The sequence below is a fragment of the Protopterus annectens genome, chromosome 8.part0, assembly GCF_019279795.1.
Source record: "Protopterus annectens isolate FY-2018-M chromosome 8.part0, PAN1.0, whole genome shotgun sequence".
In the NCBI taxonomy this organism is placed as follows: Eukaryota; Metazoa; Chordata; order Ceratodontiformes; family Protopteridae; genus Protopterus; species Protopterus annectens.
The window spans coordinates 176,754,561-176,781,183 of record NC_056741.1 but is presented as its reverse complement, the minus strand read 5'-3'; the positions used below and the strand labels follow the sequence as shown (position 1 = coordinate 176,781,183).

Sequence of the window (26,623 nt, the reverse complement as noted above, 5' to 3'; positions counted from 1 at the left end):
ATCATGCATATGTGAGATGTGTACTGTGCAGTTAGAAGATGTGGAGCCTGTTGTTGTGCAATATTGATCATTTGGAACTTAATCTGTAGGCCTGTGAATGTAAACTGTTGTTCTACTGTAAGATTGCAAACCCACAGTAGCAATGCCACAGTTGTCGCCACTGACAAACTGTCTCATATCTATGTAGGTCCCTCTGGTGTGACAGCAAGGCAGTGGACAGATGCTGGTGAGTGTTCTGCATTTATTATTGCAAATAAAAATTGCATGTCATAGTTAAGGTGTAGGCCATGTACACATGTAACACACCTACCCATAATGCATGCTGTATATTTTTGCTGCGAGACCATGCACATCTCACTAATGTGATTAGCTGCCTCAAACACATGCAATACACAGACCATCTCAAACAAATGTGGCTACACTGTAATGACCATTGGATAGGCAGAGTTGATACTCAACATGCACACAACATACACAACTATGTCATACACAGACCATAACATGCTACACATGAAGGATTCACAAACCCTCTGTAAAATCACACTCCAGTATCCTAAATGTCATCCACACAGCACACATAATATACCTGAGGGGTAGAGGCCTATCATGGGGCAGTGAAACACTCTGCAACACACAACACATTCATGTTAGGGAATGCTCCTTATTGGCCTCCTTACAAACCCATGTAACAACTGGTCGTGAAATGGTGAATGTAGCCATGGTAGTGCAGTTCTGGTACAGCATGATAGGTGCTGGTTTTGGACACATATGTAGCCTTGAGTGACCACATGATGCTTCATGATGATGGCTTATGGTACTACACCCCATCCAGTGATTGTAACCACAGTACTACACATAGCTTTCATTGCTATACACCTCAATGTTGTGTATGTGCAAACATATGCTCCTCTAAACAATATGCATACCAATCACCATTTGCACAACTGACACATATATGTCTTGTGATGCTATTGAGTGGCTAGATCATATGACACACATTGGGTATGTGCGATGTTTAAATTTGCAGTTGTTTTAGCATGCCATGTCATGGATGACACTGGCATGTCCACAATATGATCTACACTCACCATAACTACTGTACATTGGGTAAGTGGACCAATGGTATTCCATCAGTTATACATGCACCACTGATCTTGTGTGTATACACATCATGCATGAGCTAAAACTGTGTCCACAATTATTTGCTAAAGACACAGAGGCTCTAATCAGAATTGGATATCTATGTGACACACAGATACACATCCAGCCATGGTATGTAGACCTGTGAGTGATGGTGCACAGTACATTACAGAGTTTTGAATACTTGCACAGCAATGTTGTGTCCATGTATGCATTGCGTTCCAGGGGGAGGCCAATCACCGAACAAGAAAACACATGCATCAAAGCCATGTATACTGTTAGTAACAAGGACTGTCTACACTTGCACTGCATGCTGTTGAGCAACACTTGTCCTGCATGCTGACATGTGTGATATGACTGTTTTGCTTGTGATACTGTACCCCACCATCAACTGCTATTCAGTATATTCTGAGATTGCTGGTGGTGTGTGTGTCTGTGTGTGTGTCTGTCTGCTTTAGTGAGGAGTGTATTTGTGTGTGTGCATGTGTGCATGTGCATGTGGTCTGATATCATGTAAAGGTCTTAAAGTGTGTTTCTGTTTTCCTCTCACAGGTGATGAGGTGGGGCTGGTTCAGTGGAGCAGGGAACCTGATGTCACTGACACAGATATTGATAATGAGGATAGGTGTGTTGAGGCACAGGCAGGTTTGTCAGGGTCCGTTTTGGGCCACCAATTGAAAGTACACAAGTCTCCACCCCATCCATGCACACAGTCATACTGCCTGTATATCCATAATCACCAATGCCCTTAGCAGAGGGACAGTGTACAGTCGGCACTGGCCAGGTGAGTGTGGTATCTATGGCACATGCATCAGGACACAGCAGCCATAGCCAGATGTCTGGATCAGTACCACATAGGCAGATGCCCAGGGGTTCTTGTCAGAGCACTGCTGGTCATCATGCCCCTGTCATGGAGGCACAGGCATGTATGGAGCAGTACACCAGACAGGGGCTAAGGGCATAGAGGGCTCATAACACCTCTGTAAATGACAGTATCTGTGACATAGCAGGTGCCATATGTAATTACACTGAGGTTATTGATATACGTTGGGATGAGACATTAGATGTCCTCCACAATGTCATCTCCATGTGTCAGGACAGTGCGGGATGATTGAGACGTCGACGTGGACATATGACAGCAACATCATCAGCTGGCAGTCGCCGTGGATGTCCATCAAGTCATAGCCGCTCCCGTAGTGCCAGTATCAGCCCCAGCAATGTTAGGGGGGCTGTCCATAGACCAACCTAGAAGACCACGTGCACGTGGCTCTGGCCAGTCCCAGCAGGGACCTGGATCCAGTGGACATATGTCAACCTCTGAGGATAGTACAGAGTCTGGATTAGTACCGGATACTGTCTGTAGCACCCCTGCCAGACACAGGTCCCTTATCTGTGGCCAGAGACGGTTATCTGTAAAGCATGCCAGGTACAGTTTGTAGCTGTCCCACAAATCCCTGTATATGGCAGCCACATGGTGGAACTGTGTGCATGCAGACACACACACATAAACCAGACACCTAGGGCAAACACATAACCGCATACAATACATAAACACTGGCCCATAACAGTACTCTTGGCCCTCACACACACACACACACACACATGTCAATTGTATGGCTCAATGTAGGCCTGTGGCAAACCAACAACACACCCTGTGCATATGATGAAACCTGTGCCACCTCCTGTCATCTGTAACATTGATGCAGGAACAGGCTAACATGGTGCTGATGCACAGGGTGACTTTATTACAGTATAGCAATGTTTTAATGTGTAGCATGTTGTCAGCAGTAAAGTGTAATGATATCCTTGAAGGGGTAGCTGAGCAGGCATGATGCATTAAAGCTATAATTATCAATGTAGTATTGTTTACACCAGTGTTTATTCCAATTGTGCATTGTCTGCCCATGTGCCACTTGGCTCATGTGTGTAGTTTTGTCAGCATGTGTTAGAGTGGACAGTAAGTGTGGGATGTGTGCAGCACAGATTTGCAGGTGTACATTTGTGAACATGGTTGAGATGCACTGTCTGCATGTACGTGCATATTGGACACATGGGCAGGGTGACATGCCCTGTATTAGACAGTGCTAACACTCCATAGTTTCTATTGGTGGCCAGTATGCATTGTACTACACACATATTGGAACTTGAGTACACGTGTGTGTATGACATGGTTTGACACTGTGCTGTGAGTGATACTGTTGTTACTGTCTGTCATTAGTTTGCATTCTAGTAGTATACATAACCTCAACAGCCTGCCCATAAACAATTGTTAGATGATGGCTTGACAACTGACACACAGATGTAGGACACACAGTAACATTTGCAGCCTTCAAGTACTATTCTATGCCAGTAACAAGTGGTATTCATCTGCACTCAGTCCTGGGACCACTTTTGTTTGGCATATAGCTTTCTTAGATACAAGCAAACACAGTAGAGATGTCTGACCACATTTGGAAATGCATACTGTGGGCTATAATGCATTCTCCAGATGACACACACATCCTCCAAAAGGGTATCATACAGACAGATACCTGGTGTCAAACCCATGCTGTAAAGCTATAAGCCAAATAAAGCATAGTCATCCACTTTTACAAAACATAGTATCCCCCGAGTACCACATAGGTAGTAGCCCCCAAAATGTGGACAGGTACCGATGTATACAAAGAGCCATGTGTTGAGTCATCTTCTTTGATAATCACATTTCCAAAGGGTTTTGGAAATCCCTCTGTGGATCACATAAGCAATAAGGGGTCTGCATGCATATCCACAAAGGTTGTTGCACACCTCTAATAAATAGCCATCTTTGACAGACTTTGCTGCTTTTGAACAGGTTTCAAATATACCTCAGGCATAAACCCTCACTCACACTATTCAATAGAAACCTGGGTACATAGCCTGTGGTAAGGTTGAGTCTGGACAGTGAATGTAGGTGAGGGTGCAGTTCCATTTGGGGCTGGTGTAAGACGCAGCCTGGGACACCAGCTTTGGAGAGGGCTGTTTTTACCTGCATGTCCATGAAGTCTGGGGCTCTGCATTCTTCTGGGATGGACACAGGCCCTTTTGAGGGTGGGCGGTGAAGTTTGCACTGAACTTGTCTACCAGGATGTGGGCAATGTCAGTTGGTTCAGTTCATTTTGCAGTAGCTGACAGCATATTTGAGAGTTGCCACCTAAATGTTTGGTATAGCTAACAAAGGCTTTGTGGTTGTTATTCTTAGATTTCTTGGCAATTTGTCTTTAGAAACTGGCCTTGGATTATTTTATGAGCGATCATTGTTTCTTCCTAATAATGATCAGTGATGCCTTTCCTTTTGTGAAGTTTGCTCTATCATGTGTTAGTTTCCTCCTTCTGTTGTATAGCTTATTTATGGGCAATGACCACCAGATTGGTTTCTTCTTTTTGGAGGAGTGCATTTTGGTTTTATTTGGGATGTCTCAATCCATGCATCCCTGTAGATGCTCATAGAATGCACTTGTAAATGATTCTGCAGATTGTATAGCATTATCCTATAGCAAGAGGGCTTTGGAACTTTCCACTTTGGTCTTGAGAAGTGTGCAGTTTGCTTTTGAAAATTTCTTCACAGTGGTTTCCTTGACTGGGGGGGGGGGGCGGTATGTGGATGTCCAGTGTGATTACTTTATGGTACCCCATGTTGGTGATGATCAGGTCCAGTATGTTATCACCTCTAGTGGGTGTGGTGACCAGCTGTTCCAGGGCGTTTGAGTTTTTAAACTCTAGGAAGCATTGGGCAAAGGACATTGTACACACGTAATTCTCACCACTCAATGTTTGGGTAGTTGTAATCTCCTCATATAATGGTGTTTGGTAGGACCTTTATATTTTCCAGTGTTCTCAGGAATACTGAGTGAGGTTCCTGAGACAAGGTAGGTGATCTGTAGCAGGCTACAATATGATAAGCAGCTTTGCCAGTGTTAGTTGCACTTGCATGGGCTCCAAGGCCTCATGCTGTGCCACTAACCTGAAGGTGTGGGTATCCATGAGGTAAATGGATACACCCCTTCCTTTTGTATTTCACTCTGGGTTTTGGGGCCGAAGATCAGAGGGATTGCGAGTGTTTTACGTGGAGCATGTCCAACAGCTCTGAGTTTGACATAGTTTTGTATGTTAGGCAAAGATCACCTCTGAGTAGGCGATATGCGATAGAGTACAGCTGGAGCATTTTGAGATGGTCTGTGCATGACATGTATTTCAGGCTGCTAATCCTCTTTGTGAGGTATTTATGAAGGCTTTCCAGTTGTAGATGTCTTGTGAGGTACATAGCAAAAGGGGCATTGTACTCTATTATAGATCTAGTGAGTGATGAGTAGAGGGGAACAATGTCCTCTTCTATTCTGCATGAGACACCTTTTGTGATGAGGTGTGCCACATAGAAGGATTTCCTGACTACTGTGGGGATGTGATTATCACAAGTGTGTCCACTGTCCACCTGTGACCCAAGGTCTCATCACACTTTCAGTGTTAAGTATGCTACCGCCTATGTTGTAGTTCATGGCTACAGAGTTTTCACCAAAGGGGATGACAATGCACTTTTTGGCATTGAGCTTGAGGCCATGACTTTGACACCAGGCATCTGTCTCAGTGAGGCCCTTTTGTAGGATGTCTACATCTTTAGTAGTATAATTATGGCTCCTAGTTTGCAGTCATCTGGAAACTTCATTAGCGAGAGACCTTCCATGTTAACGTTTACTTCAGGGAAGTAGATACCAAACAGTACAGGACCCAGGACTAAACCCTGTGTACTGCACTCATCACTAGTCCAAAGTCATACTTGGAGTCTGCTACTTTCAGTGTGTGTTCTGTCAGTGAGTCAGTTGGCAACCCATCTTGTAACATAGCGATTTATACCTAGTTTAGTGGGTTTATCTATAATTCCAGAGTGGGGGATGGTGTTGAAAGCCGTGGAAAGATATACATAGGCTGTGTGAACCACCTTACCCTTGTCTACGGTTCTGATGACTGCTTCAATGATGTCTATCAGGTTTAGGAGACATGATCTGCCTTTTACAAACCCAACATGGTTGTGGTCCAGAGTTTGGAGATTACGAATGTCTTTTTTTATAAGTTATATGATGATACATTCCATGGGCTTGCAGAGCAGGCTCATCAGGCTAATGGGGCACTAGTTCCTGGGGTCCATGGTGGCTCCCCCCTTGTGTAGTGGGATAACCATTGCTGTGCGCTATTCAGCAGGCACAAAGCCTGAGGTGTGGCTATGACTGAACATGGTACGTAGGTGTGGTGCCTGTTCATTCTGTAGTTTGTGCAGAACACAGTCTGGGATGTCATCTGGTCCCATGGATGCTGTGTTCCTGGCTTTGGAGAGTATTTTTTACCTGTGCAGCCATGATGACAGTAACTTTTCAGTCTTCCGTTATAGAGAAGTACTCCTTCAGGGGTGAGATGGGGGTAAAGTTAGCACTGATCTTATCTGCCAGGATGTTGGCAATATCAGTTGGGTCTGTATATTTAGTGCCATTGTGCTGTAACGCAGAGCAGATCTGAGTGTTGCCATTGAGATTCTTGACATAGCTATAGAATGCTTTGTGGTTGTCTTTAGAATCGGTGTCGATTTTGTTTTAATAACTAGCTTTGGAGGATTTTATCAGGAATCACAGCTTCTTACTGATGTTGACCATGGAGCTCCTCCTTTTTTGCAACAGTTTCTTCCTTCTGTTGTGCAGTTTGTTTATGGCAGGGGAACACCAGATTGGCTTCCTTTTCTTGGAGGATAGCATCTTGATTCTGTTTGGGATAGCACAATGCATGCAGTCATGTAAGTGCTTATAAAGTGCAATTGTGAAGGATTCAGTAGTTGTAACTGTATTGTCCATCTGCATGCGTGTCCTGCAGTTCAGCACTTCTGTCTTAAGAAGCATGAAGTTGGCTTTGGAGACATTTCTTAACATGGTTTCCTTAATGGGGGTGTGGGTCCAGAATGTGGATATGTAGGGTAATTAGCTTATGGTCAGATGGGACCAATGAGGTGCTGATTTCAGGTGTGGAACACAGGTCATGCAGGACAAACCAAACCCCGTAACCAGCACAAATAACCACAAAGTGCGCTAAATGCTACTCATTGCCAGAAGTCTCAGCCTCCAGATGCACACACTCGAGGCACTTCATATTATGGAGAATATTGATATCTGTGCAGTAACAGAAACCTAGTTCAAGGCTCCAGACAGCACACCAGCACTACCAGGATACTACTCATTCCATACCTTCCAGCATCTGAACCTGAATCATAGCACATAGGGTGAGGATGTATCCATATTCATCAAGGATACCTACACCTCTCTCTACATGCTCTCTACAGGATATGTATCCATAGAATGTTCTTCACACTCCACGGGGGTGGGGCCACAAAAACCCCTTGGCATTCATACTCTATGAGCCTGACGAGTGTGTTCTGCAAGACAATGGAGCCAATCATAATGGAAGTCAACAATACAGAGATTGGAAACCTTCACACAGTTGAGCACACTCAGTTTGGCTTCGTCAAATGCAGACCACACCTCCTGAACTGGGAGGATTTCTTTGACAATTACCCAGGCTACAGATGATTGAAGTGAGCTCAACACAGCCTACCTATACCTTGCTAAGGCCTTTGACAAGATTCCCCAGTCAGGTATCATAGATGAACTCACCAACCTGGCCATGAATCCATGCATCACAAGATGGATTGCAAACTGGCTCACAGATAGATCCCACACATTAAGAGTTGCTGGCTACATGTCGGAATCTACACCGGTAACAACTGGTGTCCCCCAGGGCTCAGTCCTGGGGTCACTCCTGTTTGGTATAGACTTCTCAAATGTACATGCCAACACAGGAGGGTTGTGGTTGACTAAGTTTGCTGGGAACTGTAAAGTGTTATAAAGTGTTTTGTTCTCAACATCCTTTGTGTGATTTTTGGATTTTTCTGCAGTTTGTCTTTTTTCATAACTGTAAAGTGTTCACCATAATAGATTCCCTGGGAGACAGACATATTCACCAGAAGGGACTCTGAGATAGATGTGTGGTGTCAGAATCATGGCCTCAAGCTCACTTTGGAGGAATGCATAGTGATCCTCTTTGTTGAAAACAAAATACCCACAAGCTACCACATAGGTGTTACCCCCTTAAAAATGACAAGGTGATAAGGGATCTGGGGACACAAGTAGATAGCTATCTTTCCTTTGACAACCATTTTGCCAAAGTGATTGGGAGATCCTATGTGGCCCACCTAATCAACAAAGTGTTTGCATCAGGATCCAAAGAGGTAGTGTTGGCACTCTACTCTTACATCATCAGACCCATCATTGAGTACAGTGCACCATTTTGGATGTACTTGACTTAGCATATCCAGCAGCTGTAGAGACCACATAGGTACCTCACCAAGAGGATTACTGGCCTCAAACAGTTGTGTTATGCAACACAACTGTTAAAACTAAATCTGTTCTTCATTGTGTACTTCCTACTCAGAGGCACACTCTGCCTAACATACAGAGCCATGTCCAACACATAACTGTTGAACATGCTCCATATACAGATAACATTGAGTCACCCTACACATTCCAGGGATATGAACCTCATCACAACGATGAATACAACATGCTGGTGGGATAGAGTACCATCCCAGACACTTGCCTTACTGTGGAACAGAGTACCAATGTACATCAGACAGAACCCCTCGCTGACACTTCAATTTGAACCTTGATGAGTGGATGGGAAACAAACAATTCATGCCAGGCATCACATCAGCAGCCCCACTAGAAAGGGGCTTAGGGTACTAACTATTAGAACTAGGCCTTGGGAGACTACCCAATGGTGTGATGAAAGCTGCACAACTTGGGTAGGCTGATATATGCCTTCGTGGAGATAGTCTACTACATACCTATGAACCTATGTGACAGGTACATGTCTACTGATAGTAGATGTGTACTTCATTGTACAGTCATGTTGTACAGCAGGCGTATGGACCACATACACTGTAATGCTTACAGATACTGGTTGCTGTTATGTACTGTGGGAGAGATGTGCACCTCGTGTCTTTTGTGCCATAGGGATGTGTGCTGGGTGGGACAGTCCTGGATGGCTCTCTGTCATGGTCACCCTCTTACACACATCTCTGCCCATCCATCTTTGGCTTATTATACTGTGTTACCCCTACACACACGCACACATATATATATATATATATATATATATATATATATATATATATATATATATATATATATATATATATATATATATATATGTATGTGTGTGTACAAAGGTAGGTAATAGGCTATCTGCCTGAAGGCAGATATTAGTATGGCCACCACCCATGGAGTTAGTTCCATAGGCCTCTGTGTAGTAGAGCTGATGAAGTGATCCATGGTGTGACAGTTCAGTTTCACATACACTCATCAAGGCTCCTCTGGAAGAGTGCCAGTGAGGGACTCGGCTTAATGTCAGTTGGGAGCCTGTTCCAAAGCAAGGGAAGTCTGTGAGTTAGTAATGTATCCCCTCCAACATGTTCTATTTAATGTTGTGATGATGATATCCCTAGAGCACGTGGTACAGTGAGCTTGGGTATACTTCAGATAGCACATGTACATCAGTTCTGCATTGGACATGGACCTGTCTGTTGGGCAGAGATCTCCTGAATAGACAGTATACAACAGAGTACAGATTGAGTAAAATTCAGTTTTGTTGCATGGGGCAACTATTTGAGGCTAGTAATCCTCTTGTTGAGGTACTTCAGTGGTCTTTCCAGCTGCTGAAGGTGCCTAGTCAGATTCATTGCAGGTGTGTTGTGGTACTCTCTGACAGGTCTGATGACTGATGAGTAGAGGGAACCTTCTTTGACCTACATACAAAGACCTTGGCAGTTTGTGGGAACACATAGCATGATTTTCTAACCACTTTGTGAATGTGTTTCTGGAAGTAGAGATGACTATCCACATGTGTCCATAGATCCCTTATTATCACCTCCATATTTAGGGTGTTGGCACCTGTGTGGTATTTGTATGACTGTAGCTCAAGGCCATAATTTTGAAACCACATCTAACTGAGACCCTTTTTAAGGATGTCTCTGTTGTCCCAAACATCGATTATGACAACTTTTTTGCAGTCATCCACAAACTATGCTAAACATAGCCTTCGTGTGTTTGACTGTATTTCTGAAAAGTATACACCAGACAGGATGGGACCCAGGACTGAGCCATGGGGGACAGCAGTTGTTAACAGCTTCAACAGGAGACTACAGTTCTTACCTTGTGGGATCTATCTGTGCCCCAGTTGGCAATCCATCAGATGACATACATATTTATGCACAGGTTGTTGATTTTGTGGATACGACATATGTCTGGGATGTTGGAAAAGGGATTTTCAAGGTCTATGTGGGACGTGTGTAGCTCATTTCATTGATGTATGTCCTGGGTGACTGTCTTGCAGACAGTCTAGCAGGTTTGGGAACCATGATCTGCCCCTAACCAAACCAAAATGGGTAGGGTTGGGTGTTTATAGGCTCCCAATAGCTCTGTTTATGAGTTCCATCATGATGGACTCCATGGCCTTGCAGATCAAGCTTAATAGGCTTATAAGACAATAGTTCCCATGGTCTGCTGTGCACCAACACTTGTTGAGTGTGCCAAGTGTTGCTGTAACCCATTCAACAGTTTCATATCCTGTACAGAGGGTGCATCTCAACAGACTGTTCAGGTGCAGGGTCTGTTGGTTTTGGAGTTCACATATGACACAGCTGGGGAAACCATGTCATCCCATAGATGCCGTATTTTAGGTTTGGAAAGAGCTGTTTAACCATTGTATATGTGATTTCTGGGTTTTTACAATCTCCAGGTATAATAATGGGCCCTTTTATCAGTGAGAGGGGGGTAAATATGTATGAACCTGTCTGACAAGATGTTGGTAATGTCAGTCATGTACATGTATTCATTTACAGTTTGCACTGACTCAGAACATATATGAGTTTTCACTGATATTTATGACATAGAGAATGAAAGCTTCATGGTTCTCTATGGACTCTTTGACAATATTTTTGCCAGAACATGGATTGGATAATGTTAGGAGTGCTCATTGTTTATTGATGATACTGATTGGAGATTTATTGATCTTCTTTGAATTTTCACTTTCTTTGAACAACTTAAGTACTTGTAGTACATAGTTTGATTATGACAGGAGTCCATTATATTATATGAGTCTGTTTTCATATAACTGTGTGCACAAGGCAGGATTGGTGAATAGTGACAAGTTTCTGGGGTAAGAACTGCAACTGCCAGATGTGTGGCCCACTGCTGTACTCAGACATGGCCTAAGTGTGTGAGCATGCCCAGTATGACCTTTCAGTATGTTGCTAACTGAAATTTGCTAAATTTGTTTAAGTGTGTGAGCATGCCCGTTATGGACATGTATACTATATGTGTGTGAAAAATCAAGTTGGTTTTTACTTCAGGGCTCACCTTTGTGTTGTACATTGACAGGAAGCATGCTGTGCCTGCAGAGCTTCCGTGAGTCACTTTGCATAGACATATCAACATTTCTACATACAGGGGGGGCAGCTATTATTTGCACATTTCTACCCGGGGGCACACCTGTTTGTTACTGTGGGTGTACGTAGGATGAGGGGTACACCTGGCACTTATACACATTTGCTAGGCCTGCACTGCTATGTCAGGTACTCCATTTCAGTCTGTACTGTTGTCTATCGTACTGGCTTTAGGCATACTACTGTACTACAGATCATAGCTCACAATTTCACGTACATTCGTTTGTGACTTCATAGCTTACCCAACCCACATCACACTGCCTGGCCTGCTGTTATCTGTCTGCATAGGCCTGGGGGGAAGTTACTCATATGCCTCTTTAGAGGGCATGATACAGCATTTGTTTGTGTTAGTTTACAATTGTCCTGCTGTGTCTGTGCCAGTGAAATGCTGTCATGGCTTAGTGGTTCAGTGCTGTGACTATAGTGCACAGTATCCTGAGTTTGAGCCCTGTCACTGCTTTTTATTTTCCTGCTGGGTAGACCTGACTGCTTAAGGAACAGTAAAGCAGGTGTGAGCGTATTTACCTGACTTTGCTCAACTTTGCCCAACCTTGCCCGACTTTGCCCAACATTGCTCAATGCTGCCCGATGCTGCGGTAGTTAGTGTGGCGCGCAGCTCAATGCAATTGTGTTTAAATATGCTAAATAGTGCTAAAATATGCTTAGCACTGTTTTATATTGCTGAAAATAGGGCAATCATGCTTCAGGTGGTGCTGCAGGGCTGCCTATGTCGGATGCACATAGTACACTCCCTATACATGTTTGAAAACAGGTAGTGTCAAGTTAGGCATCCCTTTTATTGTATGTGCAAGTCAGAGAGAGGTGTCATTTCCAGGGTTCCTACTGAGTCAGTGTATGTGCTATGCATTGCCTCTTTGCCTAGGCCAAGGCATACTGGGCACACCTCCTTCTGCCTACTGAGGCAGGCTCAGGTTGTTCCTCCTCTGAGTCACGCTGTGCCTGTACAGGCCTTGGCAATGGTGGGGGGCTGTTTTGCCCTGCCCCATGCTGTTCCTGCTGCAGCTATTTTCACAGGATCATATTGTGTAGCATGGCACATACCATGACAATTTGGGTACATGTAGTTGGTGAGTACTTCAAGGCTCCACCAGATGTGTCCAGGCACTGGAACCATGACTTCATCATCCCAAACATACACTTAATAATGTTTCTTGTTTGTGCGTGTGCCTCATTATGGAGTTCTTGTTCGGGTGTGTGTGCATTTCTGATGGGTGTCATCAGTCACGGCTTCAGTGCGTATCCATCATCCCCCACTAGGTGACCGTCAGGGATGTCCCCATTGACAAATCTCTGGTACAGCTGCGTCAGATGCCAGATGTGGGAATTGTGATAGCTTCCAATGCAGCCAGCACACACATTCATTATTATGCCCTGGGCATCGCATATGACCTGGCAGTTGATGGAGGGGAAGCCCTTGCGGTTGATGTAGACCCTACCCCGCTCACTGGGTGGTGCTTTGATGTGTATGTGTGCGCAGTCTATTGCACCCACTACCTCAGGGTATTCTGCTATTAGGTGGAAAAGACACATATTGCTGGCCAATGCCTCACAGGAATTGGGGAAATATACATGGTCACCGACATGTGCTGACATGGCATCCAGGAACTGGTGCAGTACCCTGGATGCTGATGCCTGTGAAACCCCCATCATATCACCAGTTGGTCTCATAAAGGTACCTGTAGCTAGTATTCATAGGCCAACACATACCTTGGTATCCACTGGGATGGGTTCCCCTCCGTTGGTTGTGTGTGTGAGGCGTGGCCGGCACAGCTCAACAATTTGCTGCAGGAGGTCTCTGTCCACTCTATAGCACTCCAGTATCTGCAGCTCATGTAGCCCCTGGTAGGTTTCCCTGGGTCTGTACACTCTTCTCAGTCTCCTCACTGTGGGTTGCTTAGCAGCATTCACAACATCACCACCCTCAGCATCTTGCACATGTTGGTTTATGATAGCAATAGCAGCCCCTAACATTTTGTCTGACTTAAGCTTTTTAAGTTTTCACTCTTTGTATACTGCAGTGTTGCAGAGTTCTTGGGGAAAAAACAGGGTAGACTGCTGTTTGCAGAGTTTAAAGTGCTGGGCTGGGCTAGCCTACTGCATGTGTAATTGGCTAATTCTGATATATTTCACCTGGCAGCTTTGCTAGTTCTCCTTGGATAACTTCCTACTACTTCTTTTCCTTCCTTTTCCCTTTCTGTTTCCACAAGGGGCAGCGCCGCACAAACAAGCGCAAACACACGCACATGGGAGCACACGCACACGCTGTGTTCCCATTTGCAAGAAATTTCAGATATATCCACAGCGTACGCCTTTGTTTTTTTTTCAGCTAGGACAACTGTAAACACGCCTCTTGCAATCCTGAGCAACTCAGGGCAAACACAAGCCACTGTGCTCCAATAAGCTTACAGACTTTCAGACATACCCCCTCATGATGTCACCTATCTTCTACTTTACTACTCCCCTACTCCTACACTTACACTCTAGGTGCATGGCTCACATGCCGGGGAAAATTGGGATTCACTATCCTTATCCTCATTTGCATAGGATTGCCTACTAATGCTTGGTTACATCTCTCTCACTGAGCTTCCCCCCTTAGCAACCACTACTCAGTGGCCATGTTGTTTTCAGCCTGCCATTCACCTGCATGGCAGAACAAGCTTTTTAGTGAAAATGCCTATTTTTGGCTATTCAATTTTTTTCATTTTATTTATGCACGTTTGTGCGGCGCTGCGCTTAAACATCGGCGATCAGGGAAAACATGGATTTTAAGGATTTACAACATTTGCAAATGCCAATGGCCTTATATTTGGCCATTGGCATGCCTCCTCAACTAGATGCCTCCTTTATTTGGAGCTGTCATAGGTCCGTTTAGCTATTTGCAGAACGGTACTCCGATACCAACGGAGTACATTTCTGCAAATAACACTACTCTTACACGAACAGGTTAGTGTTTCCTGGATCGCAAATTTACCTCATTTGCATAGCTTTCAGCAGCAAATGAGGTAATTTGCATACCATAACACTGTCCGTGCAAGAGTAACTTTAGAAGCTCTCATGCACGCCCCTGCCGGCTGTTTCTGGATTGCTCGGCAGACATATTGGCTGTCTGCCGTCTTACACTAATCTTAGACTCCGTGCAAGCCATCGTAAATCCGGCCCCCTGTTTTTCCTAATATGCAAATTTATTCATTTACCTTTTTAAAATGATATTTTTTGATTTAATAAAATGCAATGCCAATAGAGAACAGATGATCCCACTGTATTACAAACTAATATGTAGAAAGCTAAAATATATTATCGAAGATAACAAAATACTGCAAAACACATTGTTTTGAAGTACAATAAAATATTTTGTCATTTCACATATAAAAATGACACATTTGAAACAAATTTGATGTAAATACGTTATCATAGCAGATATATACTTGTTTTATTATTTTTTCTTGATAAAAACATGAAGATAGTCTCTGATATTTGATATCTAAATGATAACAGCATATACTGACTGACTGATATAAATCATAAAAAGAGTTGTTGAACATGTAAAATATTTTGATTTGCTCACCTGTTGCTCCCTGCTTTTGATCATCACTAAATTAGACTGTTTTATTTCGCACTGTCTCTGAGCCTCAGACCAGTTATGATACTCTTGGGAAAAGTAGTAACAGCTATGCTTAAACATCTGCCAATCTGACGGGCAGCACTCAGAATAGTTTTCTGAAAGAGAGCACAATATATAAGTGGTGAATATTCAACAGTGATGAATTTGATGTATATATATATATCAAAATGCCAAAAAAATGCAATTCCTACAAACCATTCTGTCTATAAATCATGTTAATTTCATCAGTCAAACAAAAGTAAATAAACCATTCAAGAACCCTTTTCATCTATCCATACCCTCTTTTTCCCATTTTTTTTCACATGGGCCAGTGTGTTATTTCAACACTGACAATCTAGAGACAAGGTTTACACCACTGGGCTAGCCTTGCCACTGTAGTTCTTCCACACCACACACTCACATGCACACTCTCGCCTATGGCCAATTTAGAGTGTCCAGTCCACCTACTGCATGTCTTTGGAATGTCTCAAATGAATATAAGGGAACAATATTCCTCTAGATATCCATGGAAAACAAGACAATAAACTACAATGGCAAAGTATTATCTAGAAAAAAAAAAACAAATGAAAAATACTAAAACAATAACACAATTACTGAAAAAAAGCAAAACACTAACAAAGACAAAAACAACACTATGACCCCCCCCCAAATCCTAATACAGACTAGTATACCATAAATATGCCTACACGTTTAACTGAAAATTAAAAAAAAAGAAATAAATAAAGGGAGAAATAGTTGTTTAGTTGTCATGAGGAAAAACTATCTATGGCAGGGCCCCAAACACATTTAAATGAAGAAAAAAGGGAAAGCAATTGCCATGCTGTCATACAATCATTGAGTACAATCAACCTTTCTTGGATAGCAAGCTTACACGGAAATGCTATCTGCATTTACTTCAAAAGTTTTGTGGCCATCAACCTTACATGGAAATGCTCTCTGCATTCCATAAGACATTTTGCATCCAGAATCATTGCTGTGTGCTGCAAAACCTCGTTTAAGCATGCCGTGCTAAATTAGTATGCATTGTGCAGCACCGTGCCCATGCACAACATCATGTACATGGACACACTCTGTGTAGGCTGTACAAAGTCTACACGTTTACTGAATCCCAGGAAGTGAGATTATTAAACACAGAAAATCTAAACTGCACAACATAAGCACATGCAAAGTATGCCTGCATAAATAAAGCATACAAGTCACAAAATTAACATCTCTAAAATTATACTAGCAAAAATGAAAAAATATAAAATAAAAAGAAAAGAAAGAAATCAGTGCAAAAACACACATTACAATAAACAAGACAACTGCTACCTACCCAATAGTATAAAGTCTTGAAGAAATAGATATACCCAGTGTCTCCATAAGAAACAAAATCACAAACTAAACCTAAACTGAAAACTCTTACAGATGTATAAAAAAACTACAATACATTACAAAGTTCAGGAATGGAAAAAAAAAAAGATCAGGAATAAAAAAAAAAAAAAGTCAAAGGAAAGCATAGGAAAAAATCAAACGAAAGAGAAAACAGATGCACAATATAGGATTGCAAAAGAAATGAACAAATGAAGCCAAACAAGAGGTTCTGAAAACACATTTACTAAGATGAAAAATAGAAAAGTTCTGAAAGCACATTATGACTAAAACTGCAACGTTGAAAATAACACCAAGGTACAGCAATCTCAAAGCCGATATATATTAGTAGGTTCATATGTACTTACTAGGTAGATAAGTACTATAAAGATGCAGGTACAATCCCTCACATCAGCAAAAGCAACTGCCTACAAAACATATTAATCTTGTAATCACCATCAAAATTCTCCAATTACAATATTCAATAGATATTTTCCATATTTAGTCCCTCATAAATATGAATCTTTAAGTTAATACAAAAGGCAAATATACACGAGACGATAAAGCTGAAAATGAACCAGAAAGAAACAAAAAAGCTAAGGAAAAAAAGTAAATGAATAAGATCATGCAATATTGTGAACAAAAGATTATTCAAGGAATACAAACAAAATATTTTTGACTTTAATAATTGGCCTAGCTTCTGATGTCATTCAGGTGGAGAGGGGTCCAATATATATTAGCCTTAGAGGAGATGGTAAGCAGTACTAACAGCTTTATCAGAGATGGCTCGCACTCGTATCTTCAAAGCCCTTTGATATTGTCCAAATCTTTGCCCACTCCATAATGCCTGTTTTAGGCAATGCCAGTATTCTAAAGCTTCCATGTTGACCAGACAGAATCTGGATACCATAATGGTGTTCTTCATCAATGCTCAAAGCCTCAAAAAAAAAATGTACTACCTCTAGGGACTGTTAACCCTAAAGTACATCAAAATATGCGTCATCAAAGAGATATGTTTGGAAACCATTGAGCACCCCATCAGTGGAATGTTTTAAAAATTATCATGTGTTCTGGCCCACTGCACTAAGAATGGTAGTCTGTTTATATTCATAAAGCAAAATTTCACTTCCAGGCTTATTAGACAAGATAACAACCTAGCTACCCTTTATATCCAACTGACTATTAACAAAACCAGTTATCACATCATATCTAACTACTGAACCCCTTCTATGCCTCCCATGGCACATGTCTCCTACCTAACTAACATGGATTCCCTAGGCATTAGGACAAATTAGGGCAAATCCCATTCTCTTAGAGGACTTCAACTACTCCTCCATCAACTGGGAGACTTAAACATTCCATAATGTGTATGCCCAGAGATTTCTAGACTTCATAAATACAAACTCTCTGGACCAATTCATCTACTCCTCAACTAGGATAGACAAAATCCTGGACTTAAGCCCTCCCCATTATGGGACATTTCTGCTACTACCAGTTTTTGCCGCTCTAGAAAATTCATACAATAAATCTGTCCCCTTCCCCATAAAAGAAAAAGAAAAAAAAGAAAGAAAAGAAGATGTTCACAACAAATAATAAGGAAGAAAAATATATTAGTTAGAGACTATAATGCAAAGAAAATACATGCTAAAAAGGCCACAGCTTTTTTATGTAACAAACAGATTACAGGGAATAATAACATTGTTCTATCAGAAAACATTCACTCTACAAAAAAAAGGCTTCATTTTTTCCAAAAGAGAAGGTAAAATAAAGAGGCAATCGTCAGATGAAAAGGAAGAAATCCAAACTTGAACTTTGAAGGATTAATGAACATTACTGTAAGGAAAAAGATAAGAGGCCAAATGTGACAAGGCTCAAATTGTGGATGTACAAAACCAGCTGGAGTAGAATTGTATACTTGACAATGTAAAAAGCAACAAAAATGAAAACGGCGGGATTAATAAGACTAAATTTGATGATGATTATTCCTTTTTAAGAACTAATAAACCAAATATTACTGAATTAGAAATTCAAGATTTAGAAATGATATACTTCTATTGGAAATTCAGTTTTTAGAAGAACTGATACATTTACTGAGAAGATAATGAGCAATAAATAGTGTTATGCTTTCTGGCAGTAAAAATGCAGGATATGAGTAAGGCTTTAGAATTACTTAATGTAAGAAAATATGGAGCTGTTTTTATTGATGTTGGTCCAAATGATCTCATCTGTAAGAACTGTTTGACTGTTAGCAAGGAACTGCCAGCCCTCTTAGCATAACCCGTACAGGTATATTAACAAAGGTCCCTTTATAATTTTATCTCATATAGAAAGTACTATATCAGCTACAGGGAAACTTACAAGCAGTTCCAAGGAGTGGTGTATATATTCTATGTAGGAATGATGTCCAGAACTTTAAATAAAAGAATAAAAGATTAAGGGACATTTTTAATCCATCAAAAGTAGGGACACTAGTAATGCTTTATATAAACATATCTGCTTATGTGATAAGTACAACACATTTTTATTGGCAGATAAGATTACGGGCTTAAAATCCAGGATTAAATGAAACAGTACATTTTAAATGTTTCTTAAAAGATGGGAGATTGAAAATTATGAATTAAAATGTTTTGTGGTCCTTTAAGTGCATCTGAGGTATATATTTTAAGATATTGCCTTTTAATGGTTAATTGTCTTATTTAACTGATTGATGGTATTTTGACTGGATGATATATATATATATATATATATATGTTTACTATCATGTTGTTGAAAGCCACAACATTTTTGAGTCACTTCATTGACTCAAATGGATGAAATTGTGAATGCTGCTTTTACCATATGTCAAAAATGGTAAAAACGATGTTCAACACTCGAACCAGTTTGAATGTTTTAAAATCACCATTCAGGTCAACAGTGATTTTGTAAGAATCACTTCCTTGCTTTCAGTTTTATGCATTTGGAAGGTTGTGGTTTGGTGTTTTTACCAGTCCCCCATGTGATTATGTGATTTCAACACAATGATAGTAAACCTATATACATCTAGATATAGCTATATATATATATATGTATATATATATATGTATATACACATATATATATATATATATATATATATATATATATATATACATATACATATATATATATATATATATATATATACATATATATATATATATATATATATATATATATATATATATATATATACACACATATATATATATATATACATATATATACATATATATATATATATATATATACACATATATATGTATATATATATATATGTATATACATATATATATATATATATATACATATACGTGTATATATGTATAGGCAATTGTTAGTTCAATATTTTTTCCTATGCATTTATTTCCCTATGTATTTTTTTCCCTATGTATTTTTCTTTGAAATTCCTCATGTATTTTTAACACATTTTCAAGAACATTTTTAGTATATTTATAATATTTTCTTTCAACATAATTATAATAATTAGTAGTTTTTAAAAAAAACATTTTAGCTAATTATGTAACATTATTTATGCAACAGAATTTACTGGGTAGGGATTATTTTTATTATATTAATTATATTTACTACATCTATTGAATTTTTTGTTTACATCAACTGAATTTTTGGCGCCAAAATTAATTATAAAAAGCTATTGAGCACTATGCTTGTGGTTCTGAGGAAATCTGCTTTTCCTGCAGATGAAAGTGCTTAACCAGGGAAGAACTGCATGTTGTTTTAAGGCTGTGTTAACCAGAGAAGAATTGTTCGTGTGTGTGTTTCCAGTATTCGTGTGGATTAAAGTGTTTATTTTCCAACTCTCTTGTTCGAGCAGTGGTTTTTTGGGACTTCAACAAGGATTGGCATCTTTTTGGTGTTTGCAACGTTTTGCTAACCTTTTGTATTACTAGTGAGATGTCTAATTGGTATTTGCTTGCAGAAATACTTTAGGTCTGTGCTCACAGCTGAAGTGGCAATACACGGTACTGCCAAATGTACATCTTTGGGGAAAGATCATTGCTTTTCACTCTTTTCATTCATAAGAAAAGATTCTCCCAAAAGGATATCCTGCCAGAAATTACTGTAATGCTTTACTACATATTTTGTTAATTGTATATTTAGTGCTACATCTAGAATACACCATCAAACTATGTCATAAAAGAAAATAAAACAGATGCTAAAATAAGTTTTGAAAACTTACTCAAACTATCGGTCACATTCACAATTCAGGTATATCATATCTATGTAATATAACACACAGAAATAACTCTGTCACTGTCTGCCCCTTTTGTTCTCACATTTCTTTTCTAGCTGACAGATTCAGTGCAAACTTCACCCCCCTATCCCCACCTACCATATCCTAAAGCATACCTGACACCAGCCTTCTACCTAGTTTCTCTAGAGAACAGGTCATCTCTGCACTCAAGAAGGCCAAAAGTACGGCCAAAAGCATGGCCTCAATGGGACCAGATAATATCCTAGGTTGTTTGCTAAACAATCTAAAACAAGACCTAGAGGACCCACTTAGCATTCCCTTTAACCATAGCTTGAGAACTGACTATGTTCCTGCAGAATAAAGAACAATGTAATCCCCCTGCATAAATGGGGGTCATCAACTGACCCTGGGAACTACAGACCCATAAGTCTAACCCGCTTCATCTGCAAGGCCATGAAAAGAATCATCATGGACCTTATCAACAAGGACATAGGCAACCTCCAAACACTGGATCAAACCCAGTTTGGCTTCATTAAGGGTAGATCATGCTTATTAAACCTGGTAGACTGAGAATGTCACCAAAGCCACAGATGAAGGTAACAACCTATCTTAACCTTGCCAAGGCTTTCAACACAATTGTCCACTCTGGCATCATAGAGAAATTCTTACAGTTAGGGGTTAACCCTTACATTACTAGATGGGTAGCCAATTGGCTCATTGACAGAACACACTCTGTCAAAATTGTTGATTCCACCTCCATGAGTAGACCCATCACAATTGGAATATCACAGGGGTTTTTGCTGGCACCCTTACTGTTTGGCATCTATTTCTCAGAAGTCCAGGTCAAAGTAGATGGCCTCTGGCTCACCAGGTCTGCTGATGATTGGAAACTGGAAGCAATTATTGAATTCCCCAATTATGTTAAGATATTACAAGAAGGGCTATCACAACCAAATGATTAGTGCCAAAGCCATGGTCTAAAACTAAATGCAAAAATATGCATTATTATTCCCTTTGGCAAAATGGAATTCCCTACAAATTACAATATTGACAGAAGCTCTCTGAATTCCAACTCAGTGGTGTGAGACTTGGGAACACAAGTTGAAAGCAATCTGAACTTTGACCACAAAGTTTCCACAGTGGTAAGGAAAGCCTTCTATGTAGTGCACCTCATCATAAGCAAGGACATTGCATCCAGATCAAGGGATGTTATAAATTCACTGTACTCGACCCTCATCAGACCACTAATAGAGTATAATGCACCCTTTTGCATGTACCGCACCAGACACCTGCAGCAGCTGGATAGACTTCAGAGGTTTCTCAATAAAAAAATACAGGGATTCCGAACCATGGCATATGCAGACAGGTTGGAAACACTTTCACTTTACTCCGTATCTTGTAGGCTGCTGAGAGGTGAGTTGTGGCTGGCCTATAGGGCAATCTCCGACCCTGCCCGAATAGAAATTCTCCACATCAGTAAGTCAAATTGCACAAGAATCAGTCACTCTAGGGATCTCAACCTAGCTTGTGACATTAACAGAAGATTCTGGAGAGACAGCTGTATCTCCCAGAAAGAGATACTTCTCTGGAATTGACTTCTTGTTCATGTAAAACAGAGCTCTTCACTGACCCTATTCAAACACAACATAGATAATTGAATGGGAGACCGCAAGTAGCACCCATTTCCCTTATGGACAAGGGCAGCTGATGTTGATCACAGACCTGCTCCGCTCATAAATTTGTTCTGTGAACTACCCAAAAAAGACAAATTGGGGATATTTGGAATTAGCTTGGCTAGGCTTGGAAAGGTTCTAGGGCAACTAGCCTAGTAACCTCCTAGGAACCTATATGAACCTAGTCTACTCACACCATTGCTTTCACGCATCAAACCACCTCATGCACCTGCATGACCTTAAGCTCAAGCCATACTTTAAGTTCATGTACTACTTCTAATTTATTCCTGCATTCACGTCTGAGCTCATCCCTTCCATTTACTTGGAGGATTTCCTTTATCCCATCTGGCCACTGACACTATTCATATCCAGTCCTGCCTTAACTACTCTTTCTTGCTATCATCCACCAAGGAAATAGAAAATTCCAGAGTCTTGCTTTCTTTGTCCTTGTACACTTCCTCCCATACAGCACTAACTTTATTCCGTAGTCATTTAATTGGGCTGCATTTCCCCACATATGCATATGATCCGCGTCTTTCTCTACACACTTCCAGTACTCGGTCCTCGACTTCCTCTTGCTTTTGTTTGTAAGTTTTATTGATGTAACATGCCAGATTTGTGGTAGCTACATGTGATGGTCATTCACACTTCTTTCATCCCTTTAGTTATCTGCAAACTATTCACCTTTTTGGTACAGCCAGTCTGCTTCTATATGCCACTAATACATCTATTTTGCAGCCTTTTATAACCTTTCCTTTTACAATACTGTCAAGTATCCCTGTATATTACAAATATACTCTATCTTCATTTGTCAAAAAAGGCGCAATAAACATCAGAATATTTTCTGCCTGAGATGGATACACTTGTGAAGAAACTTAACCGTAAACTCAGAAGGTCATGTGCGAATGCTCCTCTAAAGGTCACATTGTTATTTTGAATGTTGATGAGTTCCATCTACATGGGATCAAGAACATGACAAGGTCTAGTTCTGAAAAGGAATCCAAAGACCTTGACCTTATTGTAGTATTTTGGAAGTGTTTGCATTCTGCAGTAGGTATTATTGTCAGTACACCATATTATGTTTAGTTCACTGCCTCAGCAAACCTTATGATGAGGGGTGGAAAGAATATCTTCATTTAGGAACAAATGCTACTGCAGCATTTCCAGGTTTAGAATGAATGCAGCACAGTTTTCGACTAGCTGCTTCCTTCTCAACAGTTTCACATTTAAGTTTGTTAATAATTCCATGTCTTTTAGGTAAATGTTACAATCTAAGAAAATGGTCTGTTTGCCTATGTTGTCATAAATTATTTATTTTTCTTGTGAAATAAACCATTTCTTGTTACCGTGTTTGCCCTGCTCTGCTAAATATCTTACATAAACTAAATCTTACCATAATAAGTTACTCGTACTTTCTCAAGAACATTTTTTTTAATGTCTGTGATTCAGATTTCTCAGCCTAATGAATTTGTCAAGTTCAGTGACCTCATTTATGACTTTTTTATTTCATGGGTTTTGAAGCACAAGTTCATTCAATTATTACTGAAGCACTGGTCTAGCCAATAAACTCATTAATCCATTCTTAATTGGGAACAAGGATGTCAGTAACTGTGATACTATAAAGGCTCATTTTCTTCAACAACCATTCCAGGTTCTTAGAAATGTTCCATCTGTTTTTGTTATTCTTCACTGCATAAATCCCCAACAGCTTTTCCACCGCAGGGAAAATTCTGGTCTTAAGTTAAATATGGCCATGTGGACAGTGTCACCTTCAGCTCAGACTGTGTGCAAAGCCAAAAAAAAAAAAAAAAAAAAAAAAAAGGTTTCAGGACCTTTGCTGAGATTACTGCTGATGTTTCTAAACACTGGGTATTTACACTTGACAGCTCATATCTATAAATATTTCAGGAACATCGTTGACAAAATTGCCACCTGAAAATTCCTTCCTTCCTTAAGTTATCACTTTGATTATCAAATAGTTGAGTCTGGGAGCTGATTTATTTTTTTTAGACTGCTGGCTGCTAGCGATATTTCTGGGTTTTCGTTCTGTCAGTCTACGGCTGTCATATGAGACTATTTAATTGAGCTGCATGTGTCATCTTGTGTTGTTTTGTGTTGTGCCCTTTATGCATATGTATAGTTTATTATCAAATTAAATAGACATTGGGATCCAAGCTCAATGCTAAAATATATGTAAGGCCGTGAACTTTTGAAAATACAGTCTTCAGTGCTGTTCTTTCATTTCTTACATGTGCAGATATTATTGTGCTAAGCATCTGTAAAAACACTACTAAAAAGGAGAATAGAAAGAAATAAACTGAACAACAGTCCTGTGAACTATGGAAAATCCTTCAAACATCAAAACAGTCCAGCAGTACTACAAGTTGTATAACAAAATGATACTTTGGAGCACAAAGTTTCTGCCAAGTGAAAGTATAATATATTTTGAATGTGTGTTTTAACTTGGACACTAAAACTGCCAAATTGTAACATGGCATGATGGGTAAAGACTAGGAACTGTCCTGAACTCTTAGTCACTGGCTGATATTTGCAATGTGTCAGCAGATTCACCAGTGTAGTTTTCTTAGTGTAGTCTGGTAGATCTTTGAATACAACATCCATTTCACATCTACAGGGTTCAGTCCTAAAAGGCAACTCAGACACCCATATGAATGTATGACTGCGATCAGGTGATCCAGTATACAGTTTCTAACTCACATCTTCAGGGCTCAGTTGTGAATTCCAGGTAGCCAGTCAGAGTTGGTAAAATAACGTTTCTTACAAAATACTGTTCTGTAGATGGCACAGTGCTCAGTGTACATCTTTCCACTTTGTAACTAGTAAGGTTCACTCCAAACCTCTGCCACAGAGAATACAGCTGCACGTGCTGAGATGTAGTGCTCTTATGGTATGTGGCCAACTGGATACAGATCCATGGTTCAAAATTTAACCAATCGGGCCCTTTCCAAAAAACCTCTTCCCATGTAACAGAAAATGAAGGCGAGGGTGAGAGAAGACCTCTGAGCTGTAAGAATGGCAGATAGAATTGTACATTTACTTTTGCACTGCACAAGTTTTTCAGAAAATGTTATGCATGGTCTAAAGAATAATAATGTAACATGTCACATATGTGCACAAAGATCATTTGAATACAGCAGTAACAGATAGCTGGCAAGTGGGCAAAACTACAGTGATTTTGTGTTTTAATAGTGGAACTAGAGAGAGACCAACAGAATGTTTTGGAAGACAAATTGTTGTCCTGGGGGCACATGGTGGTCATGGTTACTTAAAATATAAAATGCATCTCGAATACAAGACACAGATGAAAACATGAAAGAGAAAAATAAATGGAAAGTATAGGTGGACTAATTACATGATGCTTTAGAGGAGAATTCCATAAAAAACATACCATAAACAAAAAAGCTATTTATATGAAAACTATGACAGAATGAAAGAATGGCTGAGAAATCCAAGGTATGTTATGAAAGATAAAAAGGAGGCAATTTCTACACTGATAGGTAAAGGAAGAAATAGAAAGAGAAGAAATTATGAGTTTGGTGATATGCAGAGGTAGATTTTATTCATAAAAATAAATAGTTGTATTTTTTTATTTATTTAACATTTGTTTACTAGGAAAGTACGACTGGATACAGGCCCTTTTTCAGCAGTGGCCTGGGAAGAAAAGCTCCAGTTTAGTAAAATTACAAGTTTGAGTTACAGTTACAGGTAATATAAGACTTACACAAAGTTTATATACACTGCAAAAGAAAAAGGCTTGGCTACAAGCAAGCTCAAAGTATCAAACATAAAAGTTGCAAAAAGAAAAATATAAAATGCTTTAGATAAACATGTACAATTAGACATCACAGTTAGAGTATGTACATATGTATACAAGTCATTTGTCATGCTTGGGAAGAAAAAGAGACTCCAAAGAGGAGAGGGCAGATGCCTCAGTTAGGATTTATTGGTGGGGGGCAATGAGATACAAAGTTAGTTAGATATGTAGAGTTAAGCAGTTAAGAGGTCTATCCAGG

The 26,623-nt window shown here is 40.1% G+C and overlaps 1 protein-coding gene across 1 annotated transcript in view; it reads right to left on the bottom strand.

Annotated features, from left to right (window-relative positions):
- The window catches only part of LOC122808693 (asialoglycoprotein receptor 1-like), a 659,094-nt gene that overhangs the window by 280,870 nt on the left and 351,601 nt on the right, over positions 1 to 26,623 (bottom strand). Inside the window, exon 4 of the mRNA XM_044079681.1 lies at positions 15,279 to 15,430. Coding sequence (XP_043935616.1) covers positions 15,279 to 15,430 — 152 coding nt within the window. The remainder of the gene's footprint in view (positions 1 to 15,278; positions 15,431 to 26,623) is intronic.